This window comes from Leuciscus leuciscus (genome assembly GCF_965113295.1).
Source record: "Leuciscus leuciscus genome assembly, chromosome: 1".
Classification (NCBI taxonomy): domain Eukaryota; kingdom Metazoa; phylum Chordata; class Actinopteri; order Cypriniformes; family Leuciscidae; genus Leuciscus; species Leuciscus leuciscus.
The window spans coordinates 67,542,697-67,556,424 of record NC_138725.1 but is presented as its reverse complement, the minus strand read 5'-3'; the positions used below and the strand labels follow the sequence as shown (position 1 = coordinate 67,556,424).

The 13,728-nt window shown below is 41.2% G+C and overlaps 1 protein-coding gene across 1 annotated transcript; it reads left to right on the top strand.

The window, feature by feature from the left end:
* Positions 1-425: 425 nt before the first annotated feature.
* On the top strand, positions 426-8,411 carry LOC309476592 (uncharacterized protein; the record flags this gene model as incomplete). The annotated part of the gene is made up of 7 exons (XM_082139691.1): positions 426-759; positions 1,673-2,228; positions 2,464-2,502; positions 2,592-2,972; positions 3,093-3,194; positions 3,301-3,477; positions 8,362-8,411. The coding sequence occupies exons 2-7, from the start codon at positions 2,039-2,041 to the stop codon at positions 8,409-8,411; spliced, it is 939 nt and encodes a 312-aa protein (XP_081995817.1). The 5' UTR covers positions 426-759; positions 1,673-2,038.
* Positions 8,412-13,728: the final 5,317 nt, after the last annotated feature.

The following is a 13,728-nucleotide window of genomic DNA, read 5'->3' as shown; positions in this document are numbered from 1 at the left end:
ATTAAATTCTGTGGAAAATGCAACACATTTTGGAAATGTGTAGCATGGAATGCAACAGATCGCAGACGCCGATCTTCTTGAAGCTCACATCACTTCCTGCCATGAACAGGCTGAGCAGTTCACTGAAACTCTCATGAGTATTGAACTGCCACTGGTGGACCAACTGGAGGTCAGAATAAAAATACCTATATTGTTAATGTAATATTAATTATGGAGCATATCACCTAAACGAATGGAAGTTTCACAAATATGCTTTTTTTGTTTTGTTTTTAAAGGACATCTTCAAAGACATAAAGAGGGACATCTCAGACATGTTTGAAGGGTTCATTCAATATGTGCCAGGGATATATCCTTTATCCAACAAAGCAAATCAAAAATACTTTTATTTTATGGGTAAAGCTTCTTTAACTCTGACACACATTCGCACTGTGTCGAGACCTGGAGAACCGGTACCATGAACAACAGCTTGGGATTGCCTTGGCAAAACACTGGAGAAGGTGGTCATGGCGTATGTATGACACGCCAATTCGTATGCCATTTTGGCGTGCTATCAAGACGCATAATCGCTTTTTAGCGTTTTTTATCAACGCCGTTTGGCCTCCATTGACTTGCATAACCTCGCGATTGCGTGTTAATTTACGCCAAGTTCTCCTGAAAAAAAAACTTCTGTTCAGTTTATTTCCGACCCTCTGCGGAAACCTACGAAGTGCTTTCAGAGCGCAGTCACGTGACTATCACAGAGACTGGAGGGCAAAGCATGTGAGTTTTCATCTTTTACAACCCACAAGTGTTAAGATTACCTCCGAAAAGAGAAAAAACAAAGATATATATATACAAACTGCAAGTCTTAGGCACATTTGACCCATATACAGCACCCACTGCGTTGTTTTAGCTAATCATTAAGCGCTAGCTAGCTACGCTGCTCATCCGATCATAACATGATAGACTATAATAACTTTCATCACTGCTCATTTCATAAAGGCCGCCGCAAGAAAACGTGTCTTTGTTTACATTGTATAATGTGCTGTTGGATTGCTTATTTTGCAATTCTGTCTGCCATCATCGGACTTACAAATCACATTTACAAATTTTACATTTTATTTTACATTAGTTATTTCATACGAAGATGAAAGTTTACGCTATATAACCCAGTACAACATAAAAAACACATATATTTTTATGTACCTTCTGGTATTCACACTTGTGTTTTATATTTGTTAATCACCTTATGTTTATTTTTAATTTTTTTTATTTTATTTTATCGGTCGAATGTAGACTTTGAACCCAGCCTAAAATAACCCAATATATCCTGTGAATTTGCGGTCTGTGTTCAAGTGGTTTGTGTAATTTACATTGATGTACCATCAACATGTTTTAAAGTTTTTAAAAATGAATATTAAATTAATAAGTTACATATACAAACGTGCCATGATGAAGTTGGTGAATTGTTAATGCCCCCCTTTACACTTTTTAACGTCTTCATCAACTTGTCATGTATAGTATGTCAAATTATGACCATTATCATTTAAATGAAATTGCCTTTCTTCCATGTTTAGTGTTCACTCCAGTATATCATCATCTGAACAGGTGTAGCCTACTACACAAGGGCTAAGGTGTATTTAGTATCTGTGACCATTTTTTTTGTCTAATTCAACCTTCCTTTACTTTGCAGCATTCCAATCTCCTTCAACTCCCAATCACACCTACCTCATCCAACCCTACAGTCGTCCTCTTTAAAAGCGTGACCAACGGCTCTTTTAAGAGCCATTCTTCTCTCTTCTTTTTTTTTACTCTGTTCCATTCTCAACCTCTCCCAACGTCTTCAGTTTCTCTTTTCCCAAATTTTGTCCTCACTCTCTTACCCTCCGTCACCTCTCTCTCCCTCGTGTTTTCTCTCTCTTTCTCTCTCTGACACACACACACACACACACACACACACACACACACACACACACACACACACACACACACACACACACACACACACACACACACTCTGCATCTGTCTGTCACTCTGTCTGTTGGTCTGTCTATATAAATGGCAGGCCACTGTAATAAAGAGCTTTTGGAAGCTGCAATGGTCCTTGGGGACATCTATATTGAAAGTGCAGCTGGTGCAGCTACTTCGTACTCTACCCAGACCCCTACTGAGCCACCTGCAGTACGGCCTTGCCAGCGTGGCCACAAGCGAAATGCTAAGGGGAAACCTCTATTCATAGATCAAGAAGGTTTGTTAGCTATTTTGGCATGAAGTTGGTTATATTTAATGTTAAGGAGCCTCCGTGGATGTAAAATGTATGTACTGCCAGTGATTGCTTGTCTCGCTAACACCAGACGGCATTTCAATTCACATTTTCAATTGAGAATGGTATTGTGTATTGTATTGAAGTAATGTGATTGTATCCTGTGATTTTGGTGACATTGCTATCCTTTCCAGTGATTCCATATTTCTCTGTGTTGCAGCTGGTGTAGTTCCAATGGACTCTGGGAATATAGTTGCAGGTAAAATGCCATTCAGTATTCCACTATCCAGTATTTCATTTACTGATGCATTGATTTAAATATTTTGTCACAATTGTTTACTGTTTTAGATTCCCTGGCAGCATTACAAGATATCCTCTCTGGGCTGCCAGAGCGTGCCATGTCTCCCCAGGAGGATCCAGAAGGAAAGTGGGCTCTCCGCCAGACTGTAACACATGAGAGGTGGGACACGGCCCGGCCAAAGCTGATTGAGGCTGTATTGTCTGCTGCCAATGTCCAGAAGACCTGTGGTCACTGCAGTGAGGAGGCTGTGATACGCTGCCTCGACTGTTTTCCACGGCATCTCTTTTGTGAGAAATGTGATGTTTCTCAGCACCGGCAGCATGTTCTGCACAACAGAGACTATTTAGTGGAGGGTTTTCACCAACCCATTTCTCCAACTGTAATAGTGCAGAAAAGAAGCAATGGGACGTATTGTCTTATTTCAGAGGGTATGAGCATATATATTATAGTTTATATGAGCATATATATTATAGTTTATATGAGCATATATATTTGTAACAATACAATTTGTGTTGATATACATGGTGTTCTCTTTCCATTCGCTACAGCCCGGCTTCTCCCACTTGCATTGCCGACAGCCGTGTGCTCTTGCAGCAGAGCCTCTGTGAAGGTCAGGCCAGGACGACCTGTCACTCTAGTCACAATGAATGGTATGTGTCTGTGTAACAAGGTCTAGCCATTTCAAAGCCTGCTTTCTCAAACAAAGATGTTTTATGGAAATCTACATATCAATCACCATTACCCATTTTATTATAGGACGATTTGATCTCATGCTCCCAGAAGTAAATTGTCAGAGCTGTGGCAGTGACTGGACACCTGATGTCAAGGACCTTGTGTGGAGTGGCTTGTGGCCCGCATCCACTATTAAGTTCCAGACAGTCTATCATGTAAATGTTTTCAAAACGTATGAACAGATGAAGTTGGATGCACCGAGTATGTCTCATCATGCATTTGTGAAGATGCTAGAGACAAACTCAAAACGTCATGGAAGGGTAAAGTACCAACACTACATTCAGTCTTGCAAACTACTAACTTTTGCTAATGGGGGGGGGGAGGGTGTTAGACCTGCTGACTGCAGGGACCTCCTTAGGAATGGCTACTCTCAGTTAGGGGTGTGAACCTACACTGGTCTCACGGTTCGGTTCGATTACGATTATCATGTCATCGATTCAGTTCAATTCGATATCACAATGCATCGCGATGCACCGCATCCTCAATTTTAAATTTCTCTTCAAAAGTGATGTGTGCGCACGTGTGTGTGTGCTTGGGAAGTCGCAGTGACAGAAACAGTGAAATTCCAGTTAAAGTTTCAAGGGAGTAAAGCTTGTTTATGCCATTAAGAAAAGGAAAATCTGTCAAATAAATGTAGTTTAAAAAAAAATTTCATTTAAAAGCAGCGCTCATTAATCAGTGTAGGCTATTATGTTACCATTAAAGATGCGCGCATCAACCGTCGCCGAGTCCGCTGTTGAAGGTGACGATCATCCATTTAGAATCACGCGTAACAACACAGAATAATTGTAATTTGACCATCGGGTGCGGATACTTAAATCAGAGAATATTATTGGGGCGGGTGGACTGTTTATTTTTGGCTGCGGATTCGGCGTTGGAGCTCATCCGCGCATCTCTCTGACTCTTAACAGCTAACAGCTCGGGGTGAAAACGGCTAACGTGGTTTATGAAGTTAGTGGTATTAGGCTACCTCCTGCATATTCAATTTGTGTGTGACAAGAGTGCACACAGCGCGTGTCTTCTGCAGGTCGTGCTTACCAGGTTGTTCATAAAAGCCGAAACGTGCCCAGATGTCGGCTTTTAAAGTAGTTGGAGCATTTTTTATATTCTAGCACTCGCGTCTCGCCTCCCTCTGCCATTGTATGCTTCCGCCACAATGCACGTACGCGACAAATGACGTCAGAAAACTCGGTACATTATAATCGGTTATGGTCTATTACTGAACCGATACCGAATCGTCCTCGTCTGCATCGCGATGCATCGTAGAAACGATCAATTTTGACACCCCTACTCTCAGTGAGGGCTTCTTTTCTACTTGTACAGTAACGACCTGTTGAAGGAGGAGGTTATAAAGCCTTAATGGAGCACTCACTGTGGAGCTAAATTAGTTATAGGAGTAATCATGCTCAGTTCAGTGTCTCTTGTTTTCTTCATTTTGAATACACACTGGCGTCAGTCACCATGCATTTGAGGCCAATATATGATGACATTTTGCCTGTCTTTAGACAGATGGTTTGATATGTGTAATGTCAAAAATGCAACTTTTTTACTCCCTTTGCATCTCTAACAGATTGGTCAAATCTGCCGAGATACATTTCACCTAAGTTTTCGTCAGTATAAATATTCAATATCGGAGCTAGACAAATATTTGAGAAAGGATGACATAATGCAGTGCCCAGCTTGCACTCCAAACATGGTGGCTGTGTCAGCAGGTGGAAATAGGAAGGCTTATCGCTTAACAATTCAAAAGGGTTTGTATAGTCCCATACTGCACATCAATACAAAAAAGTATGACTATGAAAGGGAATATAAAGTTAGAGATATACCCAAACTAAATGTTCTTCTATTCATTGTATTCAACATTATAATTTTTTTCTACAATTGTTTTTCATTTTAGAACTGGTGATAAGTCCTTCTATGAAGGTCTCTTCTTTGCTCCTGACAATGATGTGGCCTCTTTCGTTGAGAAGCTGCAATCAGGCATGAGAGTGGTAAGACTGAATGAAATGTACACATTCACCAGCCAAACTATTATCATATCATGTTTGGCTCACTTTTGTCTTCACTTTTCACTTTAGTCTATATTATTATTACCACAACACACAGGAGCTGCAGGTGTGCCAGCTGCACCTCCTTAAAGGGATTGTAGGGACGCAGATTGCTTAGTCTGTTTCTGACGCGTGCTTTAAATATTCATTGTCCATACCTTTTGAGTATTTGGATATGCCAAATCCATTTATTGTCCCTTTTTTTTGGCATCGCAAATAACAAATAAAACAAACACAAATTATACTCAATACTTTGACTTATTGCTAACAACTGTTTGGTATAAGCACAGTCACAATCCCACCACCTGTAACTCATCATCACTTTAAATATACTCACATACTAATACGCCCTCTAGTGTCACAAACAAAAAATACAAATTAACATAATGGCTCCAACATACCGGCCCCTAATTGTTCATACCTGTCAACTTTTCGATACCAAAATACGGGAGATCTGAACGGGGGGGGGGGGTCATCGTATGTTACAATGTTTACATTTTCTGGTACAATTAATTTCTGGTAAGATATGCTTTTTTATTATTTCAATTAAATTAAATTATTGTGATCTGATTTAATATTGACTCATTTGGATAAATATTAGGTAGGCTACTCAAGATAGGCGTTAATTTTTCTCAAGAAAAAACAACAACTCACCTAATGCTGTAAAGATACAGAGAGCCCTATCAGCTGGCAGTATTATTTAGGGTTAAAAATAACTAGATATAATGCGTTTTTTTTTTATTAGAATAACAACTTTATTTAATGGTACAAGTAAAAATATAATAAATATGTAATATAGTACACATATTTAGCTAAATACTCTCTATAGCTCTTTTTTTCTTGCCAACTACGTGCTATAGCCTATATTATGTTCATTAAATGGCTTTCCTGAGGTAAATCTGACATAATTGTTCTCCAGCTGTGTTATTGACCTCTTCACGCTGATAAAAAACACTGATTGGTCGATATTATGTATGAGGAATACATTTCGGTAAGTTGTAGCCTACTGTATCTTTCAACAGTGTTCGTGTTTTTTTTACTATTAGCTAGTAGAGATGATCGGTTCCGCTAGGGATCTGTCACGTCACATTTACAAGCGCCAAAACGGTATTTATTGTTTGAATTTCATAATAAAATGTACAGAATCTGAGAGCTGAGATTTTTTTAAATCATAAGTAACCTGCTCTGTCTAGTCTGTCGGTCTCCGAGTCCTCTTTGCTTCACGATTTTTCTGTGCGTGAGAAAATGGATGTGTGGCGTGAGAGCGTGTGAAAAGTATAAATTGCGTGAGTGTTGGCAGCTCTGCATAGTTCGTCCATCCTCAGGGTGCTGCTGTTCTTCTTCGCGCGATTTTTTTTTATCCCCCAAAACTAGTTCAGCGGCTCCCTACACCAAACACTGATCCCGAAACCTAGCTGTCATTGTAACCTTAACCAATGAAATTAGCTGCAGGGCGGGATTTCTGCTTAACTGATGTGCGCCCAGTGGGATATAGAAAGATTAAAAAAATACGTGAGAAATACGGGAAAATATTTAAACGGGATGATAGCGGGATAGCAAGGTAAAATACGGGAGAATCCCGGGAAAAACGGGAGGGTTGACAGGTATGTAATTGTTAATGACCTAGGGGGCATAAACAATTCAAATCATACATTACATAAGGAGCCATCAAACAGTTCATATACATCAATACATTCTAAATAATAATTACTCTTACAATTTTTTTTGATATTATATATATACACATGAGTACACCATGCATTTGAACCTTCCTTTTTTTTTTTTTACATTTCTAATAAAAGGCAAAGTTTTGTTACTGGTCTTACTATTGTGTTTGTTTTGGTTTGAACTCGTACAGATCTAACCAAACCCTTTTTATCTGGGAAAGTCTCTAGTACTCTTCCAAGAGTCCAAGAATTGCGTGGGGCTGTAGAATCTGCAATGAGTAAAATATCACCAGGCATAAGATTACATCTCTCTTTGGTCCATTTTTGTCTTTCCTGTAACAAAGGCAAGTACTCTTTTATCCATCTTTTCCAAAAAAGATCTGAAATGTATTGTACTTGCTTCCACCTTCTTCTTACATACTGATCTGATTTCTCAAAAAGACCAGGAGGATAGATTGACTTTCTCTTCATTGTAAGCAGATGATTGGGGGTAAGTGCTTCAAGATCATTTGGATCTTCGGAGACTTTGGTGATGGGTCGATCATTAAGAATTGCCTCGGCTTCACACAGGACAGTGTGCAATCCCTCATCATCCAGCGTTTGTTGATTCAAAACGGAGGACAACACCATTCTTACCATTTTGATGATGCGCTCCCATACACCACCATGATGTGACGCTGTAGGTGGATTAAAACTCCATTTAATTCCTTTGTGCGCTAAAACCTTTGTGATTTTATTTTGATTTAACTCTGCCAGTGCTCTTTTCAATTCCTTTTCTGAGCTAGTAAAATTTGTTCCATTGTCGGACCTCATATGACTTACTTGTCCTCTTCTGCATATGAATCGTCGAAAAGCATTTATGCAAGAATCAGTGTCCAATGAGTATGCCACCTCCAAATGAACTGCCCTACTGGCCATACATGTAAAAATTACGCCATAGCGTTTCACACAAGTTCGGCCTCTTTTTACATCAATTGGGCCAAAGTAATCTACTCCTACATTTGAAAAAGGAGGTAGATCCGCAGTTATTCTTTCTTCGGGTAAGTCAGACATTTTTTGCTCTCCTAGCTTACCTTTGTGTCGTTTGCAGAAAGTACAGCTTGAAATAATCTTTCTAGCTGTTGCATTGGCTTGAGTAATCCAGTATTTTTCTCTTAATATAGACAGCATATGGTTTCTTCCACTATGGCCACTCTTTACATGAATATGCCTAAGAATCAGTTTGGAAATATGCTGATCTTTAGATAAAATAACTGGATGTTTCCTTTCTTCAGGCATAGCAGCTTTGCATAACCTGCCACCGATTCTCAGCAATCCATCTTCTAGAATGGGGCTTAATTTGTGAATAGCACTGTGTTTTCTGATTTCAGATCTTCCAGATTTCAGTGATGAAATTTCTTCGCTGAATCTTTCCCATTGACAGAACTGGATAATAGCCTTTTCTGCCTCCGAAAGGTCGTCTGGAGACAAGCACTTTCCTCAAAATGAAGCTTTGCTTTGTTGTAATCTCTGTTCTAATGCATTGGAATCCTTTAAAGTTGTCATCAATTGTTTTCTTCTGCAACTTACTTCATGTAGAACTTTCTTTACTTTCAGCATCCATGCAACTGCAGTCTTGAGTCTTTTCCAATCAGAAAAGTAATTGATCAGCCTATGGGTTGCATTATTGGTATTGTTGCGGAAAATTCAGTGTTTCTTATAATCATTCGTTTCCAAACTGTTTAATCATATGTTTCTGTGAGGTTTTCTAGCAGCTGAGGGGGGACAGGGAAGCGAGAGGGCCAATTTAGGTCGTAGATGAAGGCCTTTGGGTGTCTCAGGGACAAAGAACAGTGTGACCTGCACCAGGGGGTAGAAACCAGTCCGAACTAGCTGAAGATAGGGGGTATCTTTCTGGAAATTTACAAGAAACCTGGAAGGAGGAGTTCTTTTGCCAAGAAACTGTATAAAATGTCTCTGTTTTATTATGTCTAATAGGTATTCTATTTCAAGGCTGGGTGGCTGCGGCTTTTGTGAAAAGAATCCTCATTGAAATAAACCTTTTCTCTTTATTACAGTTTTGTCTCTTGAAAGTTTCTTACACCTCTGATGCTGTTTGATATTAACTATTGAAAATTGCCATTACAACTTGGTGTCAGAAACGTGGGATCCTGTGCGGACTCTTCTTCTCCTGGTCCTGAGAGCGGGTATGACGGAAATTGCGCAATCACGGCAGCACCAGGCGGCCGTCTCATACCTCGACGGTTTGAGATAGAAACTCAACAGGTTACGAGAGAGAGAGCCAACACCCGCGTCAGGACCAGTGGAAGAACTCCCACCAGGATCAAGAAAGAATCCGCGGCAATTACAGAAAAGAGAAAGCATCTCTGGGTAAGAAACGGCAGAATTGTTTTATTGATGTTAAGTGTGATTTGATAATTGTGAGTGAACATGAACCATGTTGGCTGAGTTTGCTTTGGGTACGAGCGAGAGGTGATTGAGTAATCACAATTTTTGGGGAAGAAATTGAAGTAGCTTCGGATCGGTTTCTGCCACACTCAGCTCGTTAGTGGACGGAAGTACCACTGGTGATTCAGGGAAATCACAGGTGCTGGTTAATTAGTTTTGCTCAAAGTCTCTGTAGGCCGAAGAAATCTTGCAAAGGTGGACGGAAGAGCCACGCCGGATTAATTAGGTGAATAGTAGATTTTGAGTAAAACATAATTACAAAAGTGGTTAGTTTTACTCAAAATCTCTGTAACCTGAGAAAATTTTTTTTACAAGTGGACGGAAGAGCCACATCAAATCAGAATTAATAGAGCGCTAGAAAGTGCTTAGGCCTATGGGAAGATTTTGAGTAAAACATAATTACAAGAGCACGGCATATTTGCTGAAACCCGACCGGTTTTGGGTGGAATAAAATCGGGTCTGTCGAAGACGTTTGACAGATACTAAGACACGTGTCGAAAGATTAAAATCCAGAAGGGAGATTCAGCCAAAATGGGGTCATCTAACAGTAAATTAGATCATTTTTATACACCAATTTTCTGTCAAATGAGAAATAATTATGGTGGTAGATGTATGGTAGACATACAGAAACTGATCAAATTTCACGATTTTCCTGAAGCGGGGACCTTGAGTAAAATAAGACTAAATATAGTAAAAGAGTCAGTAGAAAAGAACGAGGGAAAACAGAGTAGCTGCTGTGTGTGTGTTAAACATGAGTGCAAAGAATGTGAACAGACAATAATGTGTTGGGTGGAAGAGGCTGACAGGCGAGAACGAGAGCAAATACAAAAAGAATTGGCATGTAATGTTGAGAATGTTGTGTGTGTAAAAACAGTTCCACTGGAACAGAATGCTACTAATGAACCGAATGTATGTGCTTTTCCACATGTGACTGAGGTGGCAACGGCTCCGCCGCCTGCCTACAATACAGCTCACTACCCAGTAGCAGAGATACCGGCCCTCAGGCTGGACCTCGATCTGGACCGCTTTCCACCAGCCCCGAGAACAGCCCAAGAAGCACGACTTGCAGAAGCACGAGCACAAATTGAACTGGCAGAGGCAGCCCAAAGAGCAGCGCAGGCAGAGGCAGATGCAAGAGCAGCGCGAGGGGGGGCAGAGGCCGCAGAGCGAGTGGCACACAGACTAACAGCGCAGTTTCATGCACAGTTACACGGGCGTTTGAGTGCAACGCTGCGGCACGCTACTCACGCTGAAGAGGAAAGAAAGGAGAAGAAAGAACCCCTCACAATGGTGGTTATGCAACAACGACGACCTAAACAACCCAACAAACCTGCATCTTCCTGCTCAAAACCTGCTAACCGAAAAGGACAGAGAGGAAGAGCTGCTGGAGCTGGAAAATTGAACTGTTATGTTTGTGCCACAAATGCCCACTCGCTCCGAGACTGTACAAAATGTAGAGTATGCAAGAAGGACGGACACTGGAGCAGCGCGTGTCCCACCATGAAGTCGGATTGAACCGAGGGGGCTGGAGAGCGGGACGGAAAGAGTCTGGCTTTGGGGAGCCAATCTTTGGCTGCAGCAAAGGGAAGTGAAAATATTTTTACTAACACACACACACACACACACGACGCACACACAAACACATACACTGATTTTCTTTCTGCTATCTGCAATGAAAAAACTGCTTGCAAATCTTTTTGTGTGTCTGATGATACTTTGAGCAAAGCTGTGACTGATGATTTGAGCAGTGCTGTGTGTGATGAGCGTGTGAAACTATACAAAAGCACAGGGTTTTCTGAAATGCCTATTTATCTTTTACGAGTTAAAGGGGTGTTTATTGACTTTTTAGTTGATTTTGGTGCAGCCTGTCCACATTACGACCATGTGATTTACCATGTGTTCCAAATTTAACCGGGAAAGTGTTTGAGAGCACTTCGGCCTCTGGCCATTTGATTTCTGACCGGTTAACAGAGCCGTTAGAGTGCGAAACAGAGGGGGGACGCTTTTTCAAACATGAATTTGTGTGGTCTCCCGGTTGTCCCGCACCTCTGATGGCTCGTGATTTAATGTGTAAATTAAATTTGTCCCTCTGTGCTGATTCCTATGGAATTAGCATTGAGGAGACACCACAAATTACTTGTTCCAAATTCGAGCCGAAGTGGGCTTATGAATGGCAGGTGACAGATGTTGACTGGGCAGAGAAAATTTTGAAATTGGCAAAGGCTCGAACAAACCCAGTCAACACAGAGTTTATGACAAATGATAAAATGCATTGTACATCACATGTCGTAACAGAGCGAGATTCAGATTTTGAAAAGATGTGGTTTAATTCTGTGAAGAATGAAAGTGTGAAGTTTGACCAGATTTTCTGGACAGAGAGTGTGTGCGCATTGGCTGCAGTGTTGACAGAAAGTCAGAAAGCTTGTTATCTTATGTCAGAGAACACTGCCTGCCACTTATCTGTCTCCAAGGCCATAAGCCAACAGTGGAGAGATGTGGGCCTTTTTGTGAGAGAGTGTCTATCGGCCACAGACTGGGTGAGAGTTGACACACACACAGCAGAGAGTCAGAGTATGGGGGCATTTAAATCAAAATGTGACAGGACAGGGAGAGGGGGATATTTCTGCCTCAGAAATTGATATTTCTTTGGCACAAATATCACCAAACTTGTGGGCAAAAAAAAACAAATATGATGTGGGGCTGATAAAGGGTTGTGAGCCAGTTATAATCACACCAAAATCTGATTTCAGACCATGTAAGGCACAATATCCACTGAAACGTGAAGCAATAGAGGGTATAAAACCGGTGTTTGACGCTCTACTGAAAGAGGGTGTAATTAGGCCTTGTGATGGTTCACAAGTTAGAACCGAAATTAACCGAACTCATATCTTATGTTGATGACCTTTTGATCTGTTCAGAAGATGAGTCTATTTGCAGGGCTGACACTGTGACTCTCCTGAAGCATCTTGAAAGGGAGGGACACAAGGTCAGCCTTTCAAAGCTGCAGTTTGTGAAACAGGAAGTGACATTCCTGGGGCATGTTATCAAACCAAACAGCAAAGCACTGTCACAGAAAAGGGTGCAGGGCGTAAAAGAAGCCCCAAAGCCTGAAACAAAAAACAGTTGCTGTCATTTTTGGGGATGTGTGCTTACTGTCGTACATTCATTCCCAATTATGCCATTTTAGAACAGCCTTTACGAGCCCTGACAACAGGGAAAGGGTTGAAGTCATGTGACAGACTTGTTTGGACAAGTGAAGCTGAGACAGCATTTGATAACATGAAAGCACAATGAGATATCTCGATTGTTAGACCTTCTGGTTGTAGACCATCCATTGTGCAGATGGTTGATGAAAAGCATGACCTTATGACTTCTGTTCTCCTGTAGACGCATGGTGACCGATGAGACCCTAGCCTATTTTCAACAAAACTCGACCCCGTGGCAGCGGGATTGCCACACTGTCTCCGGGCGGTGGTGGTAGCTGAACTGGCCCTCAATGGCCACAAGAGAGTTTGTAGGCTATGCTGATCTGACTTTAGGGGTCTCACATTTGGTGTCTTTGATTTTGCAGGAGCAGAGAACGTCACATTTGTCTACAGCTCGATTGAGGTATCATAAAATTTTGTTTGACATGCCAAATGTCACTGTTAAAAGGTGTGCACACCGCGTCCAGATTTGTTGGACGTTCCGCTTGATAATTGTGACAATGTCCTTTTTGTGGATGGATCTGCGTTGAAGAATCCACAAACAGGACAGAATAACGTAGGTTATGCGGTGACGACTGAATTTGAAACTGTAAGATCTGGCAAATTACCATGTCATTACTCTGCACAGGCAGCTGAATTAGTCGCTTTGACTGAAGCATGTAAACTGATGACTGACAAGTGTGTAACGATTTACACAGACTCGCGTTATGCTTTTGGGGTCAAGGATGACTTTGGTGCTCTGTGGAAGCACAGAAATTTTTTTAAGTCGGACGGACGACCAATACTGAACGCTAGGTTAGTATCTGACCTTTTGGAGGCCATTATGCTGCCAGACAAGATTGCAATTTGTAAATGCGCAGCGCATATTAATGATAAAAGTTTCGTATCAACAGGCAACGCCAGAGCTGATATGGCTGCGAAGGCAGCGGCAACAAAGCAGACTGAAGCTGATACCAGTGGCGCCACCTGCGTACAAGTTGACAATAACCTTAACAATGACATTTCTCCTTGTTTACAGAGCATGCAGTCTTTTTCCACAGGAGCTGAGAAAAACAAATGGAAGACGGCAGGCTGCAGCCTTGT